We start from the raw sequence: 23,202 nt of genomic DNA on the forward strand, positions 1-23,202 counted from the left end.
AAGGACGGCTTCACCCATACTGGTTCACAAGCCCCAACCACTCTACTCCATCAGCTCCCCGCACCCAAAGATCTGTGCGTCAAGAATTGGCCTCTTCAATTGCTGAGTAGGGACCATGGCAGAGACACATAACCCGAAGTTGACATCATTCTCAAATCAAGGATCAGCCCACGATGTACCGCTGGAGGAGAAAAAAGCTCACAGAGCTGTGGCAATGAGTGGGACTTCCTGTGCTTGACTGGCTCTGTCGGAATGCAATCCTTCACACACACGCTTTTCTCCACAGATTAGATTACATTTCCTACAATGTGGAGACAGGCCCTTCGGCCCAACCAGTCTACACTGACCCTCTGAAGAATTTCCCACCTAGACCCATTTCCCTCTGATTAATGCACCCAGCACTCTGGGCAATTTAGCATGGCCAATCCACCTAACCTGCACATCTTTGGAGTATGGGGGGAAACCGGAGCAGACACTGGGAGAAGGTACAAACTCCACACAGACAGTCACCCGAAGCTGGAAGCAAACCTGGGACCCTGGTGCTGTGTGGCAGCAGCGCTAACCACTGAGCCACCATACCACACAGATAAGAACGCGTTTCAAGCTCCCACAATAAGACTTCCTTACTTAACAATCATGACAGGAAGAAGTGGGAGAGCATTAAACAGTGACTGGGAGATGGCTATCTCATGTGAGTGCAACTCACATCATATTCATCCCAGCACATTATCTATTTACTTCTGTTGGTACATCATCATCTGATAATTTTAGGAGTCATTATTTTGGTTTTAGTGGACTTTATCACACAGAGGGTGTAAATTTCCATTGTCATGTGCAATTTGAATTTCATTACATGGATTGATCCAGCTTCATTTTCAGTGTCTCATTCTTTTTTGCAGTCTATCGTGGCTACTTTCAAGTGATGGAATCTTGTTGCTGTCAGGACAATATTGGGTTTTGTACTTCTTTCTCTCCCAAAGGCAAACACCATCTTTACTGAGCAGATTTAAGACTAGTCTTTGCTGTGGGTTCTGCATTTATCAAATGTTCCTGCTACTGTGTCATGAATAAGTGAACTCCGTGATTCTCAAACATTGACATCAATTTTGTTTCATATTACTTCATAACTTTATCGCAGAATGGAGGTACCACTATGCAGACTAGGAGGAAGTGGGGACAGCAGATGCTGGTTATCAGAGTCGAGAGTGTAATGCTGGAAAAGCACAGTAGGTCAGGCAGCATCCGAGGAGCAGGAGAATCAACTTTTCGGGCATAAACCCTACATCAGGAATGAGGGCTTATGCCCGAAACGTCGATTCTCCTGATCCTCAGATGCTGCCTGACCTGCTGTGCTTTTTCAGCACTACACTGTCAACCCTGTGAAGACTGTTTGAGTCAGTAAGAACTGTCGGCAAAGATTAATTAATAATTTCTCATTGAAGGTTTAATCAGCAGAATATTTCAGACACTGAGATTTACAAGGATGTTGTCAGGTTTGGAGGATTTGAGCTATAGGGCGAGGCTGAATAGCTTGGGGCTGTTTTACTTGGAGCGTCGGAATCTGAGGGGTGGCCTTACAGAGGCTTACAAAATTATGAGGGGCACAGACAGGGTAAATAGGCAAAGTCATTTCCCTGGGGTCGGGGAGTCCAGAACTAGAGGGTATAGGTTTAGGGTGAGAGGGGAAAGATATAAAAGAGACCTAAGGGGCAACTATTTCACACAGAGGGTGGTATGTGAACTGCCAGAGGAAGTGGTGGAGGCTGGTAAAGTTGCAACATTTAAAAGGCATTTGGATGGGTATATGAATAGGAAGGGATATGCACCGGGTGCTGGCAGGTGGGATTAGATTGGATTGGGATATCTAGTCGGCATGGACGGGTTGGACCGAAGGATCTGTTTCCATGCTATATATCTCTATGACTCTATGAACTGAGAATTGAATAAAAGTGCATAATTTGACTGCAATTGAACCTGTTGGGAACTCTTGAATTCAGGAAAAGACCACAGATGGTGCTTTTAAAAAGAGATATCACATCCCCAAAATTAGCAACTTATCAAGGATTTTAAACTCCAGCAAGTTATACCATGAGCAGAAAAACAAAACAAAATACTGTTAGACTATTAGTCCTGAGTCTGATGAACAGCTGCAGTGACAGCAGAATCCAATGACTGCACTCATTTATGAACTTGCTGGTGTCTCAACAGGTCTCGTGACTGAGCGAATCCTTTCCCACACGTGGAGCACGTAAATGGCTTCTCCCCGGTGTGAGTGCGTTGGTGTATCAGCAGATTGGAGGAGGTAGTGAATCCCTTTCCACACACTGAACAGTTGTACGGTCTCTCCCCAGTGTGAACGCGCTGATGTGAAATTAGATCATTTGACTGCCGAAAATGCTTTCCACAGGAAGAGCACCTGAATGGTTTCTCCCCGGTGTGAACTCGCTGGTGTACAATGAGATGGCCAGACTGCCTGAAACTCCTCCCACAGGAGGCACAGCAGAATGGCTTCTCTGTTGTGTGAATTCGCTGATGAGTCATCAGGTTGGAGGACTTAGTGAATCCCTTCCCGCAACATGCACAGGTGAATGGCCACTCCCCAGTGTGAACTCGCTGGTGTGTACTGAGGCTAAATGAGGACTTGAACCTCTTTCCACAGTGGGTGCAGTTGAATGGCCTCTCCTCAGTGTGGGTTCGCTGGTGTGACATGAGATTAGTTGTCTGAGTAAATCCCTTCCCACATACAGAACAGATGAAGGGCTTCTCCCCAGTGTGACCACGCCGATGATTTTCCAGCAGAGATGGATAATCAAATCCTTTACCGCAATCAGCACATTCCCACGGCTTTGCCATGATGTCCGCGTCTTTGTGCAACTGGAGAGTCACCATCAGTTGAGGTTCAGTCCACATACAGAACAAGCATATGGCCTCTGCTTGCTTTAACTAGTGAGATTTTTTAAAAATTCAGACTTGTGTAAGTGATTAAAGCTCTTTCCAGTCAGCCTGTAAATACACACATTTAGGCGTGTATATTTATGTTTCCAGTCACATCGATGTTTTGAAATCTTTCCTCACAGATAGAAGGGACAAACAATTCTCTTTTCATATGCAAAATTTGAAGATACCCAGGTCTTGGTGGATTGTTAGATTCAAATCAGACTGAATGCGGTTTCAGTTTCTCATTCACAAATGCATATTTTTGATGCCCTGTAAAGGGAGATTACAAAAGTCATCATTACCTGTCTCTTATAGAAATTCACAACACACAACTTGAGTTTTTACATCTTCTTTGTTAACAAGACCATAAGACATAGGAGTGGAAGTAAGGCCATTCGGCCCATTGAGTCCACTCTGCCATTCAATCATGGCTGAGGTGCATTTCAATTCCACTTACCCGCATTCCCCTCTTAGCCTTTAATTCCTTGCAAGATCCCATCCCATATACTCTTCTCCTCTCCCTAGGCTAAAACCCATCACCAGTTTTTCTCTCTCCCTTCACTCTCCTCTGCCTGGGTTAATTGGATTCTCAGTCTGTAGCCAGGAGCTGGAGCAATCAATGAGTCAATTTTCTCTCCTGGTCAAGAGAGAATCACTAAGATCATCATGCCAAGCAAAACTTGGGTTGCTCACTTGGATCTGGTCCTGGGAAAAAGTCCCAGAGTTCCAAACGCAGATCTAAGCCCTTTTGCATTCAGGGTCTATGGACTGTACCAATTTAAAAAGACTTGCTTCTGAAACGCTTTCATTGTTTTCGATTTTAAAATCCTGCTGGAGTCTGCAACTCAAAGGCTATCAGAAGCACTACAATCAGAAAAATCATACAGTGAAAGAAATAGCCAGGGAGTGGGGTAATAAGATTGTGCAATTATTGGGATGTGATGACATTATCCACATGAACACAGAGCAATTGGGTCCATGCAAAGCATTGTGATCACACCACATTACACAGGGTGAGAGAATGCAGAGGAAATTTACCAGAATAGTTCAAGGAATGAGAAACTTTAAATTTTAAAATTGGTTTGGAGAAACTGAGGTTGATCTCTTTGGGTCAGGTGTTTTAGTTTCTGTTAAGTTGAGATAAGACAGATGAAGAACAGCTGTTCCCTTTAAGCCATAAAGTATAGAAGCAGAAAGCCCATCAAGCCTGCTCTGCCTTTCAATAGTGGCTGATATGTTTCTCAACCCCATTCTCCCTGAAAGCTTTGACCCTTTTACTAATTAAGAACCTACCTAGCTCTGTCTTAAATACACTCAATGACTTGACCTCCACAGCCTTCTCTGTACCAAATTCCCATGCTGCCTCAAAGTCCCTGAACTATTTACTAACTTGGGTTGTGAATTCACCAACCTCTGGCTGAAGAAATTCCTCCTCACCTCCGTTCTAAAGGGTCCATCCTTCATTCCGAGGCTGTGCCCTCAGTTCCTAGTCTCTCATAATGGTGGAAACATTCTTTCCTCTTCCAAAGTATCCAACCCTCACAACACTCTGTAAGTTTCAATGAGTTCTTCTCTTCCATCCTTCTCAACTCCATCAAGTACAAGCCCAGAGTGCTCAACCGCTCTTCGTCTGACAAGCCCAACATCCTTAGGATCATTCTTGCACATCTTCTCTGGACCCGCTCCAATGTCAGCACATCCTTTCTTAGATACAGGGTCTAAAGTTGATCACAATATTTCAAATGCAGCCTAACCAGAGCCATATACAGCCTCAGCAGTACTTCTACACTCCTGTATTCTAGCCATCTTGAAATGGTGCGGCACTGTGGCTCAGTGGTTAACACTGCTGTCTCATGACGCCAGGGACACTGGTTTGATTCCAACCTCGGGCGACTGTATGTGCTGAGTTTGCACATTTTCCTCATGAATGCGTGGGTTTCATCTGGTTCCTCCAGTTTCATCCCACAATCCAAAGATGTCCAGATTAGGTGAATTGGCCATGTTAAATTGCCCATAGTGTTCAGAGATGTGTAGTTTAAGTGCATCAATCAGGGGTAAATATAGGGTAGAGGAATGGTCTGGGTGGGTTACTCTTCGGAAGGTCAGAGTGGACTTGTTGGGCTGAATGGCCTGTTTTCATTCTATTACATTTGCCTTCCTACCTGCCAAATGAAACTGCACGTTAACCGTAAGAGAATCCTACATTAGGACTCCTAAGCCACTTCATGCTTCAGATTTCTGAAGCTTTTCCCCCATTTTGAAAATAGTGTATGCCTCTACTCTTACTCCCAAAACGTACAACTTCACTTTCTCATGTTGCATCCGCCACTTCTTTATCCACTCTTCTAACCTGTCCAAGTCCTCCTGCAGCCTCTCCGTTACCCATCCCTCCATCCATTTTTGTGTCATCTGCAAATATGTCTCCTATTTATCTTCAATCTGAAATGAACCTATATTAGATAGTCAAATTAGCAGCTATTACCAACCAATAGACTTGCAAGCTTCCTGTGATGTCATTCTTTAGAAGGCTTTTATTAACAGGATAAACATTTGAATTGACGGGCCTGAGTAAACTAAACTACCAGTCGAAAATAGAAGCATAAAGTACCTTTTCTGCTCTGTACCAAATTCCCAAGCTGCCTCCAAAGTCCCTGAACTATTTACTAACTTGGGTTGTGTCCCACTCCAAATGTGATCTCTCCTTCCGTCCTGTGTGGAGCTTACTGGTTTTCCAATTTCATCAGGTCCCTCTCTTAAATTGAGCTGAGGTGACTCACATTAGTTAAGCATCAACAGTAATCAACACCTGTTGAGGCTCTATTCAGGCTTCAGGTGTTTGAATGATCTACAGACACAGAACGAGAATCTTACAGTGTGGAAACAGGCGATTTGGACAACAAGCCCACATTGACTCTGAAGAGACTCTCACCCATATATCACCCGCCCGCTCCCCCCCCCCCCCCTCAATCTATCCCTGTAACCCTGCATTTCCCATGGCTAATCCACCTACCCTACACATCCCTGGGCACTATGGGAAATTTAGCTTGGCCAATCCACCACTGTGGGAGGAAACTAGAGTACCTGGAGGAAACCCACACAGACACAAGGGGGAATGTGCAAACTCCACACAGACAGTTGCCTGAAGCGGAAATTGAAGCCAGGTCTTGGCGCTGTGAGGCAGCAGTACTAACCACTGAGCCATCGTGCTGCCCCTAAAGAGTTAAACTATTCCTTTTATTCACTCACGGGATATGGGCATCTCTGGTGATGCCAATATTTTTTGCCCATTCCTATTTGCTCTCTGGGCAGTTGAAAATCAACCACATTGCTCTGGGTGTGGAGGCCAGACCAGCTAAAGGTGGCAGATTTCCTTCCAATTGGTGAACTAGATGGATTCATGGTCATCATTAGACCCGTATTGTGCAAGACTGCAAATATGTGAGGAAGGAATTTTATGCAAGTCTTAACTGCTTAGAATTCAATGCTTACATTAAAAGGCCAATGACACCCAGTGATGAACAACTGATGAAATCGACTGAGACTGCAGATCTCGATGCAATACCTGGATTGAGTTTCCCATCTGCAAATCTTTGCCAAATATCCTGTAAAATATAAGCGGATAAAGCCATCACTTGTCCGTCCATGCTAGGAATTCAGAAGACAAATATTTCACTTGGCCTGAATTTATTGTGTGCAAATCCTCCCCTTCCACAATCTTGTTCACTGTCAAAGTATGGTCTGCAGTTCTGGAATGCACATTATAATAGGGATGTGATTGCATTGAAGAGAATGCAGAGAAGATCTATGGGGTGTTGCCTAGTGTTGTGGAAGAATCAATGCTCTATAAAAACTTACAGGAGACGCAGAAAATCCTTCACAAAGTTCAAATTTAATCTTGCAAAATCAAAGCTGTGAGAGCCAGAAAAAAATGTCTTTCCTGACTCCCCACAATTCCTTTGTTCTCCTCCAATTTATATAATTTGTTGATCCTGCGCTTATTGGATAACATTAGCATAGCCAATCTTGCTGGCTTGCTTTATCTTTCTAAACTAATCACCATCTGCCACACTGGTTCCCTCCATCACACTTAACCCATCACATTACAACACCAAAGTCTTCAGCCTTAGCTCATCTCCCATGATTTAACTAACCTATCACAATACATTACCATTATCTGTTACTGGAGCCCTGTAACATGATCCTGAGCACACATTGCAACACAAAGTTAACTACATGTCTGCCATAATAACTTATGTACTAGGAGAGTTTTTATTACAAAGAGATTGCATTGAATGGTATGAAACAAAAGGACTGCGATGCTGGAGATCTGAAACAAAAACAGAAAAAGCTGAATAAACTCGGCAGGTGTGGCAGCATCTGCGGGGAGAAAGCAGAGTTAATGTTTTGATTGTGGTGACTCTTTTTCAGAACCTATTCTGAAGTGTTTGAATGAAGAGTCACCAGGCATGAAATTTCACACTGAGTTTCACCAGCAATTTCTGTTTTTGTTTTGGATAGACTGGTATTGTTTTCTTTGGAGCAGTGGAGCATAGGGGACATGATTGAGTTGCGTAAGATTATGAGGGGCACAGACATGGTAGACAGGAAGCAACATTTTCACTTGGAGGGATCAATCATCAGGAGCATAAACTTAAATTCCGAGGCAAGAGAATTAAGGAAGGATATGAGGAATTGTATTTCACTCAGAGGATGGTGGGATTCTGGACCTCTATGCCTGAAATGTTGACCAAAGCAGAAACCTTCACTTCCAGTCAAATAGTAATTTGATGTGCACTTGAGATGTTAAGCATACAAGGCTAAGGGCCAGTTTCTGAAAAAAATGGGATTAGAATACTTAAGTGCCTTTTTTGAGCAGCATAGACTCTTAAGACAAACAACCTGTTTTTCTGTGCTGCAGATCTCTGACTATGTAAAAGGAATTTATGAATTCCATCACTGTCAGTCCATGATTGGAATTCAGAAGAGACATGTATTTCTTAGTTTGAGTTTACTGAGTGAAAAACTAGCCTTTCTACACAGTGTAATAGGAGTTTATAAAACCCAATTCCATCAGGCCAGGATAAATTTTAAAAAGGGTAAATATTTTGGAGTCATACATACTAGAAACAGGCGCTTTGGCCCACCATGTTTATGCTGACCAACACATTCTGAAGTACACTTATATGCAAATGGTACATAGTCTACCATCCTCTGACATTTTAAGTGCTTATCCAGATGCATTTGAAATGTTGCTAGAGAACCCGCCTCCACCACCCTCTCAGGAAGCACGTTCCATATTTTGACCACTCTCTGGGTGAAAAAGTATTTTTTCAGATCTCCTCTAAGTCATTTATTCCTCACCATAAACGTATGCCCTCTAGTCTTAACATGTCTGCCTTATGGAAAACATTCCCACACAATCTACTTTGTCTACGCCTCTTGTCATTTTGTACACTCCAATTAGATCCCATCTCAGCCCCCTCTGCTCCAAGGAAAACAAACCCAGCCAATCCATTCTCTCTCCTCATAACTGAGGCTTTCATTCCAGGCAACGTCCTGGTGATTCTGCACCCTTTCCAGTGCAATCCCATCCTTCCAATCATGTGGCGACTAGAACTACACACAATGTTTCATATGTGGCATAATCAATGCTTTATAAAGTTGTAACAAGACTTCCTTGCTCCTATATTCTACAACCCCACTAAAGAAGATAAGTAACCCATATGCCTTTGTCAGCATTCTACCTACCTGTGCTGACATCTTCAGGGATCTAAGGACTGGTACACCAAGATCCCTTTGCTCCTCAGTACTCCCAAGGAACCTACCATTCATTATGTATATTTTTCCCTTATTAAGCCTCCCAAATGCATCACCTTGTACTTATCATGATTAAATTTCATCTGCCATTGTTCTGCTCAATTTACCAACTGATCAATACCAGATTTAGCATCCTCCTCACTATCAATAAGACCACCATTTTGTGTCATCTGCAAAATTATCAATTATACTTTCTACATTCACATTCAAGTCATAATGTACATAGCAAACAGCAAGGGTCTCAGCATCATTCTCAGTGCTATACTGCTTTCAACCATAAAAGCATCTCTCAACCAACATCCTTTGTCACCCAGTTGCAAGCCAACTTTGGATAGTTTTTCATCTGATCTATGTTCCTATTCTTATACTCAGTAGTATGCAGCACTGGGGGAATCCAAAAATTACAATCTTATTATTGATCCTCTAATCTCCTACCTAACTCTAAATTCCTGTTGCAGGACCTCATTTCTTTTTGTAACCCACATCGTTGGTACCAACATGTACCACTACTGCTGGGGGGTTGTTCACCCTGCCCCTTCAGAATGTCCTGCAACTTAGCAAGTTTTGAGAAGATTTGTAGCCCAGGTTGAGGTTTTGGATGTAGGTTCGCTCTGAGCTGGAAGGTTTATTGCCAGATGTTTCATCACCATACTAGGTAACATCTTCAGTGGGCCTCAGGCGAAGCAGTGCTGAAAATTCCTATTTTATGTTTGGGTTGGTGATGTCATTTCTTGAGGTGATGTTATTTCCTGTGGTGAAGTCACTGCCTGTTCCTTTTCTCAGCCCACAAACCCACCAACACAGTAAAACAGCAGCTAATGAACTTGAAAGATCCTATGCAAACAACAAGCAAAACTAATGTCATTTACAAAATACCGTGCAAGGACTGTAACAAACACTACATTGGACAAACAGGCAGAAAACTAGCCACCAGGATACATGAACATCAATTATCCACAAAAAGACATGACCCTCTCTCACTAGTATTCTTAAATACAGATAAGGAAGGACACTACTTCGATTGGGACAACACATCCCTCCTAGGACAAGCCAAACAAAGACATGCATGAGAAGCATCTATCACCCCCGAGAAAAGGAACAGGAAGTGACTTCACCACAGGAAATAACATCACCAACCCAAAGAAACCTAAACATATAAATAGGAAGCAGGAGTTTTCAGCATTGCTTTGCCTGAGACCCACTGTAGATGTTACCTAGTAGAGTGATGAAACATCTGGAAATGAACCTTCAAGTTCAGTGAGCAAATCTACATCCAAAGCCCTGCAAATTCTCTGAGACATCCCTGACCCTGGCACAGGGGAGGGAGGGGGCAACATACCATTCAAGAGTCTAGTTGGTGGTGAGGCAGTTAGTTCCCCTTTCAATCAAATTCCCTTTCACTAATGTTCTCCCACCATGCAGTAAAGCCAACTGTGGCTGTTGCTGCTTTCTCCCAAGGCGCCATTCCATTCAAAATTATCCAACATTGTACATCTGTTGATAGCAGCTCCTGCACAACTTGCCCATGCCTTCTTGCCTGTCTAGTGGTCACCCAATACGTTTCTACTGTTGTAGACCTTACTTGTGGAGTGACAAGCTCAGTAAACATGCTACCCATGATGTCCTCAGTGTCATGGTGAGTCCATCATTAGCCCCAGCCGCTGGTGATTACAATTTTCACATACATGGGTCATCATGGAATTTTCAGTGTCCCTGATTTCCCACATACTGTAGGAACACAGCCGAGTTCTCCTGCTATTTTGAATTCCACCAATTCAAAAGAATAAGCGAAGAAAAAGTTACTCAACCTGACCGGCTACTTGCCAAATCAGATTTCTCGCCCCTTCCTAACAAACTACGGACCACAGAAATAAGCACTTTACATTCTATCCCCCTCCAATACGATTCACCCAGTCCCTCAAGCTGGTTTCAAAGCAACCAATCTTCTTGCCCTGAGTTCTTTGTGAACCCTGATGTCATCTCGAGAGCTCCGCTCCTAGATTCAGTCAAGGTTCACTCCAATCCTCTCTCCTCTCCTGCTGAGCTTGATCTGGGCCTTCCAGAAGCTACAGTTCACGCCGAGGGTTGGGTTCGGTTCAGTCCGTTCTGGCCCTCTCCTTGGGTGTACCTCCCCTCCCTACTGCCTTCCCCAGATCTCTCCACCCTCCCATTAAAACCTCCTTCCTTGTCAATGCAGCAACATTGTTCCTTGCAGACCAGCATTGAACAGGCTCATTGCCCCCTACAAACGTGGCGGCCGCTTCTCGAGGCTTCCCACTGGGAAAGCTGTCGCCGGTGCAAACAGCGGCCGGTCCTACCGCCCGCCCCACGGGCGCCAGCGTCCCGCTGGATTGTTACCTTTCGTGCGGCCGGGCAGAACAATGGCTTTCCCCGGCGTCACGTGCAGGGATTGTCAATGGGGCGAATAGGGGACTGTCTCCGTCGCTCGGAACGCTGGGTAATATTCTCGCCATTGCCATCTTACATTATTCATTGCTCTGCTGTAATGAGAAAGTCGGCCAGATGTGTGGAAAATATTAAGGAGTTACTGGGGTTATTTTGTCGGGTTTATTGGGGGAGAGTTAGGGTGGGGGAGGATGGCAGAGTGGGTCATTCGAAGGGGAAAACGGTATGGGAGAAGGGAGGAAAGCGTGGGACGGTAAGAATGAGGAATGAGGGTGAGTAGCTGGATAAGTGAGGGGGGAGAGTGGGAAAGAAACAATGAGAAATGGAGGGAGGAGCGTGAGACAGAGTAGGAAAGGGAACCATGACTTGAAAGGACAAATCTGACATGGTTATGGAGAAAGGAAATTTGGAAGAATTTTCTTTTGAGAAAGCTGAGATGAACACTATTGGTCAAATGGCCTTCTAATATGTTATGTGACTGTATGATTCCATTGCCAGATTAATTTCTTTTGCAGACCATACCACCAGACCATATTTTTGCAAAACAAATTCCTAAAATATATAATTGAACAGTTTGTCATACAAGTCAAGTCAGTGTTGTTATTTTCCTCTGGTCTGGTGGTTATTGAAATCATGTCATACATGCAAGTGGAAGTGGATTTGAAACTGGACTAATATTATACCAATAGGTTTTAATCTTAGTGTGAGGAAAAGATCAATAAAACATGTTATTCTTCCAAATAACTGTAAATAGCATCCCATCTCACATTAATTTTTTCCCTCTGTACAGAATACGGCATTCACACACACTCTTTTCAGCTATTACAGTTCAGAAAAGTCTGCTCAAGCGTGAAATTTCTAGCTGATACCTGCTGATTATTAAAAGATTTTTAAATGCTTCAGCAGTGAAACCTATCAAAATAGTTATTTATAACCATATTTCAGACTGTAAGAAACCCATTAATGATATTTTCTTTCCTGCTTCCACAGTGACTGAAACAATAACAAGCAGCTGGATTTTACTCCAGACTCTCCAACCAGTGACTGCAGTTTAATTAAAAGGTTACTGTCCATCTCTGGGATGCAAGGTACTTCAACCAATGCAAAACCTACAAATACAACAAGCACAGCTCAGGAAAACTCAGAGATTACATCCCAAGCACTAAATTATGAATAGCATTTACACAACACTCAATGATTAATACCTTCTTTAAGCTTCAATCAGAGAACCTGAGCTATACAACGTGAGAAAAATTGCTCCACATGAATCTCTTCTGAAACATCTCCAACTTAATAATATCCTTCCTATGACTGGGCAACCAGAACTGAACACAGTATTCCAGAAGAGGCTTCACCAATGTCCTGTACAACCTCAACATGACTTCCCAACTCTTATAAACAAAGGTCTGAGCAATGAAGGTAAGAATGCCAAATGCTTTTTAACCACCCTGTCTATATGTGATGCAAATTTCAAAGAATTATGTATCAGCATGCTATGTCCCTTTTGTTCTACAACACTACCCAAGGCCCTGCCATTAATTGTATAAACCCTACATTGTTTGTTGTTCCAAATTGTAATATCTCACATTTATCCAGATTGAATTCCTTCTGCCATTTTTCATCCTGTTGACACATTTGATCCAGATCTCTATAATCTTAAAAAACCTAGGCTGGGATTTTTTTTCACTGGGCCATAGGAGGTTGAGAGACAACCTTATAGAAGTTTATAAAATAAACTTATAGAAGTTTATGAAATGAAACGAAGTGGCACGGTGGCTCAGTGGTTAGCACTGCTACCTTACGGCACCAGGGACCCAAGTTCATCTCCAGCCTCAGGCGACTGTGTGGAGTTTGCATGTTCTCCCCGAGTCTGCATGGCTTCCCTCCAGGTGCTCCAGTTTCCTCCCCCAGTCCAAGGATGTGCAGGTTTAAGTAGATTGGCCATGCTAAATTGCCTGTAGTGTCCAGGGTTTGCAGGTTAGGTGGATTAGCCATGGGAAATGCAAGGTTACAGAGATAGGGTGAGTCTGAATGGGAAGCTCTTCAGAGAGTTGGTGTGGATTTGCCGGGCGAAATGGCCTGTTTCAGGGATTCTATGAATAAGAGATACAGATAGAGTTAATGGTAATCGTCTTTCCCTGGGATGGGGGATTTTAAGACTAGGGGTCATACTTTAAGATGAGCTGAGAAGATGAGAGACATTTTAAAAAGACATGAAGGGCAAATGTTTTACACAGACGGTGGTTTATATGTGGTTTGAAGTTCCTAAGGAAGTGGTGGATGTGGGTAAAATTACAACATACTTATCCAAATGTCTTTTAAACATGAATAGGAAAACTCTAGAGGGATATGGGCCAGGAGCTGGCAGATGGGGCTAATTTAATTTGGGATTATGTTTGGCCTAGACCAGTTGGACAGAAGGGTCTGTTTTTGTGCTGTATAACCATATCACTATGAATGTTTCTTTTCATATAAAAGGGCTAAAATCCTTTTTGTCCTTAGAACCTTTTGAACCAACTCTTAAAATTCAGTTGGTTCAAATAAGTAGTGGCAAACTTTCAGGAGAGAGCATCAAATAGTTGATTGTTACTCTTCAGATTAGCATTTCTTTACATCAGAAATTATAGGAAGCAGATAAATGTTCATTCACTATCTCTCAGTGATTGAAAGTAATAGCAGGGCTCCTTAAGGATTAGGATATTATTCTAATTTTAATTAACACTAAAATATTAATATAGAATATTCAATTCCAGAACAAGTGCTGAAAATGGATTGCAATATTTGGAAAGAGTGCAGTTGAGAAGTGAAAGATTGAATGATGCTATTGGTGATTGAGAGGAATGAATTGGAACCTTGCACCATTATTTGATGGATTTCTTCAGCATGAAGTTCAGAACCAACTGAAAACTGACATTTCTCTCCCAGTAATATGGATGTGACATGGGGTTAATTGTACCCAGCTAACTCATTTGGTACAGTCTGAAATTCTCAAAGTTAGTGTTGTAGATTCAAATGTCACATGAGGTTTTTGTTTAAAAGTTGATGTTGTTTTCAGGAGTGAGGTCCAGCTCTCCATTCCACGAGTTTCTTCATTCTCAAATTGAGTCAGACTGCATCCATTTCACATGAGAAGAAGCATTCATGCACAGCAAACTTCCTCAAGTTGTGTCAGCTGAGGTTTCAAGATTTAAGATCAAAGAAAGTGTTACTCAAGACTACACTGAGATTGGAATCTTAGCGCTGTTAGACTGCATCACCACACTCCCACATCAATAGTGTCTTTCTTGTTAGATTTAACGACTATTTCCACTGCAATCGAACATTGGAAAAGAGCAGGAATCAGCCATTAGGTTCTGAAAACCTCTTCTGTTACTGAAGCCCACTGAAGATGACCAAATCTTGATCGCCTATCACTTCCCAAACTGTCTTTTATTTCCCCCACTGTGCACTTATTTCAGGGTTTGAAACTTACCACAACCATAGAATTTAGAGTGGGTTGGGGAGCTGTGAAAGCAGTGAATTGTTCATAAGGGAACAAAGCTGCAATAACTTGGTTGGAGCTCCACAGTGGTCATAACTCTCTGAGCTCAGGACCCCAAACTTTCAGCTTGTGGTCCAAACCTCTACTTTCAACACCCCTGTGATAGCCCTTTGTTCATTTACAATTTAAAAACCTCTCTATCTCAGACTTTCACATCAGTTGAGAGTCCATCGCAAAGTACTGAGGATGCTATAAATCTGCAACACACTGGAAAATATAGAAGCTCAGCAGGCCTGGCAGTATCTGTGGAGAGAAAAATGAAGTTCACATTTCAAGTCTGATATGATTCTTAGAACTTGATAAGAGACACAGAAAGAAATTGAATAGCCTCACCATTCCGTGAGATCATTTAACTCAGATTGACAGGCAGAAAGAAAGACCAACAATTAATCAGAGCCTTTCACCACCTCTAGTCAAGACTTATAAACTTTAAAGTATTTTTGTAGCGTAGATGTTTCGGGCAAAAGCCCTTCATCAGGAAGGGCTTTTGCTCGAAATGTCAATTCTCCTGCTCCTAGGATGCTGCCTATTTCTAATTCTAATTTCTTTTAAGGTGAGGGGACTATAAAATTCCTCAGAGGCTCTATAAGGATTGAATTCACAAGTGATGGTTTACAACATTTTATAGAGGTTTTACAAAACTTGAAAGCATTTTAAACTGTGCGGACAGTGTAACACTTCAAAAGGATTCTAACCTGTTGACAGAACAGGCAGATGCTGCCTAACCTGCTGTGCTTTCCAGCACTACACTCTCGACTCTAATCTCCAGCATCTGTAGTCCTCACTTTCGTCTAGTTGACTTTGAGTGTAGTCAACCATTACAATTTAATGTCAGAAAATTTGATAAGAAGTATTGATTCAATGGATGACAAAATAATCTGAAGAACTATATCTCAATATAATTTATTTTCTGTATCTCTAAATGTTTGATCCAAATTCAGGATATATAGATCTCCAGCTGAGTGATAATTTTTTTATTGAATCCCTAATAAAACAAGGTTAAAGCTTTTCATTCCTATCAGGTTACCTCTCAGCCTTCTCTTTTCTAGAGAAAAGAGCTTCAGGCTGTTCAAACTTTCCTGGGGATTATAATCAATCTGCTCCTGTAACATTTGTGATTGAACTTTTAATTTCAACTTCCCTTTGAGACTTGAAGGTAGCAAAATATTGGTAATGTCAGAGGAATTTCAATTTGGACTATTTATACTTATAAATTCATTCTCACAATATGTCCGTTCTCTTCACCACGTGACCACAACAACTCAGTTTCTTTTATTAAATAGTGCTGGTGAAAATTTAGTCCATTCTCCACTTTATAAAAAATGAGTACTTAGTATTGGAACAGCCTCCACTCAAACCAATGAAAATTCCTTTTGTGCATTTTAGATTTGCTATTTTTCTCCTCCTGGATTTGAAGATAACGCCACACAGCTAATGTGAAAACATTAATTTGTAACAATAGAGAATTGAATTGCATTGACAGCCACGAAGGAAAACACACAGACATACTTGGATGAGCACCTGAAGTACCAGGACATTCAAGGCTGTGGGCCAAGTGCTGAATCACCCAAGCTACAAGGCTCTCCCGCAGTTTAGATGAGGCACAGGATTGAATCCTGGTCATGGAATTATTGCTCCTGAATTTGCAGAATAAACACAAGTTGTTGCTGATTGACACCAGTCCAACACCGGCATCTCCAAATCATGATCAGCTGTGATCATATATGATGAAGGAAACTCAAAGGGCTGAATTGCCTTCTTCTGCTCCTGTTTTCTATGTTCCTATGAGCAGCGGATATAGTGGACTAGATTAAAGGAGTATCACTCCTTTACCTAAAAGGAGTATTTAGGGCCTTTGACTGAGGAAATGAAAAGGCAAGTGTTCCATCACCTGCAATTGTATGGTAAAGTGTGAGAGGGTTGAGTTGTTGGAGGTAAGAGGAATGCACCAGAATGTCACAAAGCAAATGCTTACTTTAGAATACTGAAAAGAGAGGAAAGGGGAAGATATATTTAGTGGTGGTATCATGCTGGAGGTGGCTACTGTTTTACTGTTGCCTCATTGCACCATGGACCCAGGTTTGCTTCCAGTCTCTGGAACTGTCAACGTGGAGTTTGCACATTCTTCTTGTGTGTGCATGGGCTTTCTCCCACAGAAGATGTATAGGTGAGGTGGATTGGCAATGCTAAGTTAACCATAGTGTCCAGGTGTGTGCTGGCTAGGTGAATTAGCTTTGTGAAATGCACGTTTGTGGTGTGGGGGGGGCTGGGTCTGGATGGGATGCTGTTTAGAGTTGGTGTAGACTTGATGGGCCAAATGGCCTGCTTCCACACTTAGATGACATCCAAGGAACTGCCTGATCTGCTGTACTTTTCCAGTACCACACTCTCGACTCTGATCTGCAGTCCTCACTTTCTCCTATAGGTGACATTAACCAATTTTTCATTATTTATTCAGTCACTTAAAATGTTCACCCTTTCCTTTAGTACATCTAATTTCTTTTAAAGGTGAGGGGACTATAAAATTCCTCAGAGGCTCTATAAGGATTGAATTCACAAGTGCTGGTTTACAACATTTTATAGAGCTTTTACAAAACTTGAAAGCATTTTAAACTGTGCGGACAGTGTAACACTTCAAAAGGACTCTAACCTGTTGACAGAACGGGCAGATGAGTTCAATGCAGAGAATTGTGAGGAGATACATTTTTGGAGAAAGACCATAAAGAGACATGTTGCATGCAAATTACAAGCTACCTTTAATTCAGATACTTAAGACATCTCAGACAAACAAGTATTGAATCAAACACCCTCCAGGTTTTCAGGAAGAGGTGGGCACCATGGGCTGTGGAGGGTCTTATTTCCCTCTCCGATTCTATTTTGATTTAGTCCCTGCCCTCCCCTCCACCTCTTTTGATCACTCAGCATTGCCCTTTGTTGAGAAGGGCTCTGCTTGTCATTGGCCACTTGGATTGTTCCTTTTCTTTTTGGTGGCGGGATATGAATAAAGGTTTCGGCACTCATTGTTCACTGTGTCCTACAGCTGCACATACATGACAAAAAAAATACAATTTCTGAAACAATGAGTTAAACTTTATTGCACATAGCAACCAAAATAAGACCCCTCAAGTAGGCACAGAAGCATAAAAATGTACAGCACAGAAACAGACCCTTCCATGCCGACCAGATATCCTAAATTAATCTTGTCCCATTTGCCAGCACTTGGCCCATATCCCTCCAAACCCTTCCTATTCATATACCCATCCAGATGCCTTTTAAATGTTGTAATTGTACCAGCCTCCACCACTTCCTCTGGCAGTTCATTCCATACATGCACCATCCTCTGCATGAAAAGGTTGCCCATTAGGTCCCTTTTAAAATCTTTCCCCCCTCACCTTAAATCTGTGCCCTCTAGTTCTGAACTTCCCCCACCCCAGGGAAAAGACCTTGTCTATCTTATCAATGCCCCTCATGATTTTATAAACCTCTATAACGTCATCCCTCAGCCTCTGACACTTCAGGGAAAACAGCCCCAGTCTATTTAGCCTCTCCCTACAGCTCAAACCATCCAACTCCGGCAACATCCTTATAAATCTTTTCTGAACCTTTTCAAGTTTAACACCATCCTTCTGATAAGAGGGAGACCAGAATTGCATGCAATACTCCAAAAGTGGCCTAACCAATGTCCTGTACAGCTGCAACATGACATCCCAACTCCCTTACTCAATGCTGTGACCAACAAAGGGAAGCATACTTCTTCATACGCCTTCTTCACTATCCTATCTACCTGCGAGTCCACTTTCAAGGAACAATGAACCTGCATTCCAAGATCTATTTGTTAATCCTGACAACACCAACTTGGCTATTACCCAATTAATGACAGAATTTAACTAAAATTCCAGTTTTGCCTCTAAGTATCCAGAATTTGATCCTTGTGCAATGTGCAGAGCCTCTTTGAAGCTCTGTTGCTGAATTGTTCTGGTGATGGATTCTAATACGTTTTTCCTCTTTCAAATTTGTGGTGTGACACATTGATGATTCAAAAGATTCTTCCATTCCCACTTATGGAGACATGAAGTCTGTCAACTGCCTTCTCATCAGAAGTAGCTCCACTATTCCTTGTTACATTCAGTGTTACCTGCCTGTTTGAAACAGCATGTCCTACAAATAACTCCTTTACTTCAGGACATTCCTTCTGCAGGAAATTGTAATTGCCCTTGTGTCACGAGGCAGTGGGTTGTCGAGTAGTGTGATCTCCTCTCTCCCAGGAAACAGTTTATTTATGTTTCTTTGATTCTTTCTTCCCAGGGATGGTTAATTAGCATGTTGCTTTTAATTTCTCAATAGTTTCCTCATGTCCCTTTTGATCTTGGGAAAGTTTATTCCAAAGTTTATGCCTCAGGCAACTGACTGTGTGGAGTTTGCACGTTCTCCCCGTGTCTGCGTGGGTTTCCTCCGGGTGCTCCGGTTTCCTCCCACAGTCCAAAAATGTGCGGGTCAGGTGAATTGGCCATGCTAAATTGCCCGTAGTGTTAGGTAAGGGGTAAATGTAGGGGTATGGGTGGGTTGCGCTTCGGCGGGTGGGTGTGGACTTGTTGGGCCGAAGGGCCTGTTTCCACACTGTAAGTAATCTAATCTAAAAGTTAAATCCATGAAGTTATTAAATTGCTGAAGTCATAGAATGAATACAATAAAGAGGAACCTTCATTATCCAGCATTCGATTATCTAAATATTGGGCTATTCAGCAAGATCGCAAGATTCTGATGCTTGGCGAAACTGTTATTGAGCATTCGATTAACTGAAATTGGATTAACCAAACAAAATAATCTCCTCCTCTGTCCTTCGGATAATTGAGGTCCCTCTGTACTCCAAAAGATGTGCCAAAGCAGACAAATCTTGCTAAGGGAAGACAGCAGTTACAAAAAAACAAACATACTTGGCTTTATTAATGAGGATATAAAGTATAAGAGCAAGGCGGCTCCAAATCATGATATACTGCAATCAATGGCAAAAGTGATTGATAGCAGCACCAGATCAATGAGTTCCAATGTAAAGATATTTTACTGCAGTGAAACAGGCAACTTTTCAGGTCGGCTAAAGTTCATATCCTTAAGAAAAGATGTACTTGTCATACAGTAAGTGCAGCAAAGCTTCTTTAGATTGATACCAGAGATATCAAGACTGTTGTAGGAAGATATTGATCCAATTGGGCCTGAATTCTCTTTATAAGAACAAGAGGGAATCTAATTGATTTTGACAGGGCTGGATGCAGAGAGAATGTTTTCAATGATGAGTCCATGGCGCCAGAACATTAACTCTGCTTTCTCTCAACTTATGCTGCCAGACCAGCTGAGTTTCCTCAGCGATTTTGGACTTTTGAGTCTGGATACAAGGGTCATAGGCTCATGAGCTGAAAATGTGTTGCTGGAAAAGCACAGCAGGTCAAGCAGCATCCAAGGAACAGGAGATTCGACGTAAGCCCTTTGAAATGTGGCGGTGCAGTTCACTGCAGGATTCCTGAAGAAGGGCTTATGCCCGAAACGTCGAATCTCCTGTTCCTTTGATGCTGCTTGACCTGCTGCGCTTTTCCAGCAACACATTTTCAGCTCTGATCTCCAGTCCTCACTTTCTCCTCATAGGCTCATGATCCAAAGTTAGGAATTTCTTCACTCAGGTGATGGTGAACTTGTAGAATTTTCTACCACAGAATGTTGTGGTGGCCAGGTCAATAAGTACATTCAAGAAAGAGACTGACACTTTTTTTAAGCTATTAAACGCATAAAAAGATATGAAAGAACGTGTGAACGTAGTGTTGAGGAAGATGATCAGTGATGATCATACTGAATGGAGTAGGAAGGCTCAGGGCCAGGGCATTGTGCGGACTTCCCTGAGCCCAGCAAGTGCCATGTCACCGTGGGCTACCTCTCAATATAGCGGCCAGACGTTAGTACTCTATCAGTTAAGCAGCTGCTACCAGTTCAAATACCGAGCCAACATCTTCCTATTTGGTCTTTTACGTCTTCTTTGCCTCTTTGTGAATCCACCTGCCGGCACCACTCCCTCCCCCGGGTAATCCGAGCACCTTCCCCCTGCAGTGAACTGCACCGCCACATTTCAACACAAAATGGCGCCCAGGCAATTGACGGCCGCTTCGGACCAATAAGATGAAGAAGGCGGGACTATGGGCGAAAGCGCGTCATCATCCAACCAATCGGTGAGAATGAAGGGGCGGGGACGAACCTGAATCTCCCTCATTGGTCGAAACTCTGCCTCATTTGCAAAGCTGATCGGTGTGAAACTTCAGGAAAAAAGTGGAGCCTTCTGTTTGTGGCTTTAAACAGATAGAGCTGAAAATGTGTTGCTGGAAAGCGCAGCAAGTCAGGCAGCAACCAAGGAACAGGAGACTCTATAGATTCCTGATGAAGGGCTTGTGCACGAAACGTCGAGTCTCCTGTTCCTTGGATGCTGCCTGACCTGCTGCGCTTTTCCAGCAACATATTTTCAGCTCTGATCTCCAGCATCGGCAGACCTCACTTTCTCCTTTAAACAGATAGAACCTTGTGGGAGTGCAGCAAATACTTCAACATTTGTAACCGAAATGGGGCAGGCATGATAAAACAATGCACAATCAATTGAAGGGCTGATTTTAATTGAGTAAAGGACTAACTGAGCAAAGGGAGAACGCCCTCCTTTTAACAAAGAGAGTCCATTGTCTGGTAGAATCATAGTCATACAGCACAGGAGAGGTCGTTCGGCCCTCACAGAAGGATAAGGGTAGGTTAGGAAGAGGGTTAACATTGTCACTATTCAGCAGAGATTATATAGGAACAACTGATCCCAGAATAATTTCTTATGGTATGTGTAGAAGGAGTGTGCAGAAGCAGATTTAAAGGAGGAATGGCAGGCACAGGTACATTTACAACATTTAAAACACGTTTGGATGGTTAGATGAATCAATAAGATTTAGAGGATTATGGTCCAAATTCACATAAGTGGGACTAATTTACTTTGGGAAACTTGGTTGGCCTGGGCGAATTGGACCAAAAGCTCTGTTTCTGTGCTGTCTGACTCTATAATGTAATTAATATATTAATTATATATTATAAATCACATTGATATTGGGAATACAGATGGGGAACTAGATCAGTGTTGGGCAGGAAGATTTGTGTTAATGTCATTCCTGATTTCTATGATCGTGTAATCTCCTTGCTGTTAGTAAGACTATTAGAAAAACTTAAAGTGGATATCACAGGCACGTTAGAGAACAATGTATACAAGGACAAGTACACAATGTACTGGAAACTCAAACAGATCAGTATTGGTGGAGTTTTCACTACAGTAACAAATGTAGAAGAGTTAATAGTTTCTAATGGCTAATAACTACTCACACAATACTCATCGCTCTTTCGACATGGTGACAAAAGTCACATCTATTTCCCCATAATAACCAGACCCACCATTGCCCCCTCATACAGTAACCTGGCCCAGTGCTCCCAATTCAGAGGATGACCTGACCTATGCTCCCACCTCATGTGGTGACACAACCAACACACCTTTCTGTCTCAAAGTCTTTGAGATCTAGCAGACAATATAATGCTGTGTAGATGGTGACCATAATGAAGAGACAATTGTACAGTGGGTACTGTTAAATTCTCCTTTCTGATGTCAAGGGCTGACATGCATTGCACTTGTCAAGAGGGCAGTGAGAAAATTACAGACTATGTTTTCTCTTTAATAACAACAAACAAAATTCAGTCCTCACTTCTAGAACCATTTGTGACAAATTCCGTAATTGTCAACACAGACCCTCAATTAGAGTGTTGGAATAGAAACTTCAGTTGTCACAACAACACTAGAACCAGAATGGGATTAAGAGGTAATTGGAAATCTTCCAACAGACAACAGAGAACATGAGGGAGATGGCAGTAACCAGTAAAACCTTCAACGGGTTTTTACAAGATGGATGAAAGCCTGGAGTTTAATATGGGAGAAGGAGAACTAGACGATAATGGAAATAAATTTGAGTGAGAAAGACTCAAAAATGGCACAGTTGACAAAAGACACCTATCAGTCTTCTCTTATCATTGCAGAAATCAAGACACTGCAGCAAAACTGATTTACTCAACATTTGCACAGAGTATCAATGCTTACTGTAGCTATTGTATTGTTAGTAACATCACCAGAAACAAACCCCAGTTGTCAGAATGAATGACATTAGTCCTGAATATGATTAACAACAACACTTACAAAAGAATGCACTCCTTGCAGTCACTTGTGAACTCGTTGGTGTCTAATCAGGGTGGATGAACGAGTGAATTTCTTCCCACACATGGCGCAGATGAATGGGCTATCCCCTGTATGAACTCGCTGATGTGTCAGCAGTGTGAATGACTGCATGAATCCCTTTCCACACACAGAGCAGGTGAATGGCCTCTCCCCACTGTGACTCCGCTGGTGATTAAGTAGGTTAGACATCCAAGTGAACTCTTTCCTGCAGGAAGAG

General features: G+C 42.4%; 1 protein-coding gene across 4 annotated transcripts; it reads right to left on the bottom strand.

The window, feature by feature from the left end:
- Positions 1 to 1,418: 1,418 nt before the first annotated feature.
- LOC132836277 (gastrula zinc finger protein XlCGF8.2DB-like) lies at positions 1,419 to 22,979 on the bottom strand. 4 transcript variants are annotated; one of them, XM_060855658.1, is made up of 3 exons: positions 22,947 to 22,979; positions 6,427 to 6,539; positions 1,419 to 3,207 (listed from the first exon to the last, which is right to left on the bottom strand). In XM_060855658.1, exon 3 carries the CDS (start codon positions 2,908 to 2,910, stop codon positions 2,179 to 2,181), a length of 732 nt encoding a protein of 243 aa, XP_060711641.1. In that variant the 5' UTR covers positions 2,911 to 3,207; positions 6,427 to 6,539; positions 22,947 to 22,979; the 3' UTR covers positions 1,419 to 2,178. The 4 variants fall into 4 exon arrangements, with proteins under 4 accessions (XP_060711641.1, XP_060711642.1, XP_060711640.1 ...); XM_060855659.1 differs by lacking the exon at positions 22,947 to 22,979 and adding an exon at positions 11,113 to 11,157; XM_060855657.1 differs by lacking the exon at positions 22,947 to 22,979 and adding an exon at positions 8,686 to 9,317.
- Positions 22,980 to 23,202: the final 223 nt, after the last annotated feature.

Source organism: Hemiscyllium ocellatum, chromosome 46, assembly GCF_020745735.1.
Source record: "Hemiscyllium ocellatum isolate sHemOce1 chromosome 46, sHemOce1.pat.X.cur, whole genome shotgun sequence".
Classification (NCBI taxonomy): domain Eukaryota; kingdom Metazoa; phylum Chordata; class Chondrichthyes; order Orectolobiformes; family Hemiscylliidae; genus Hemiscyllium; species Hemiscyllium ocellatum.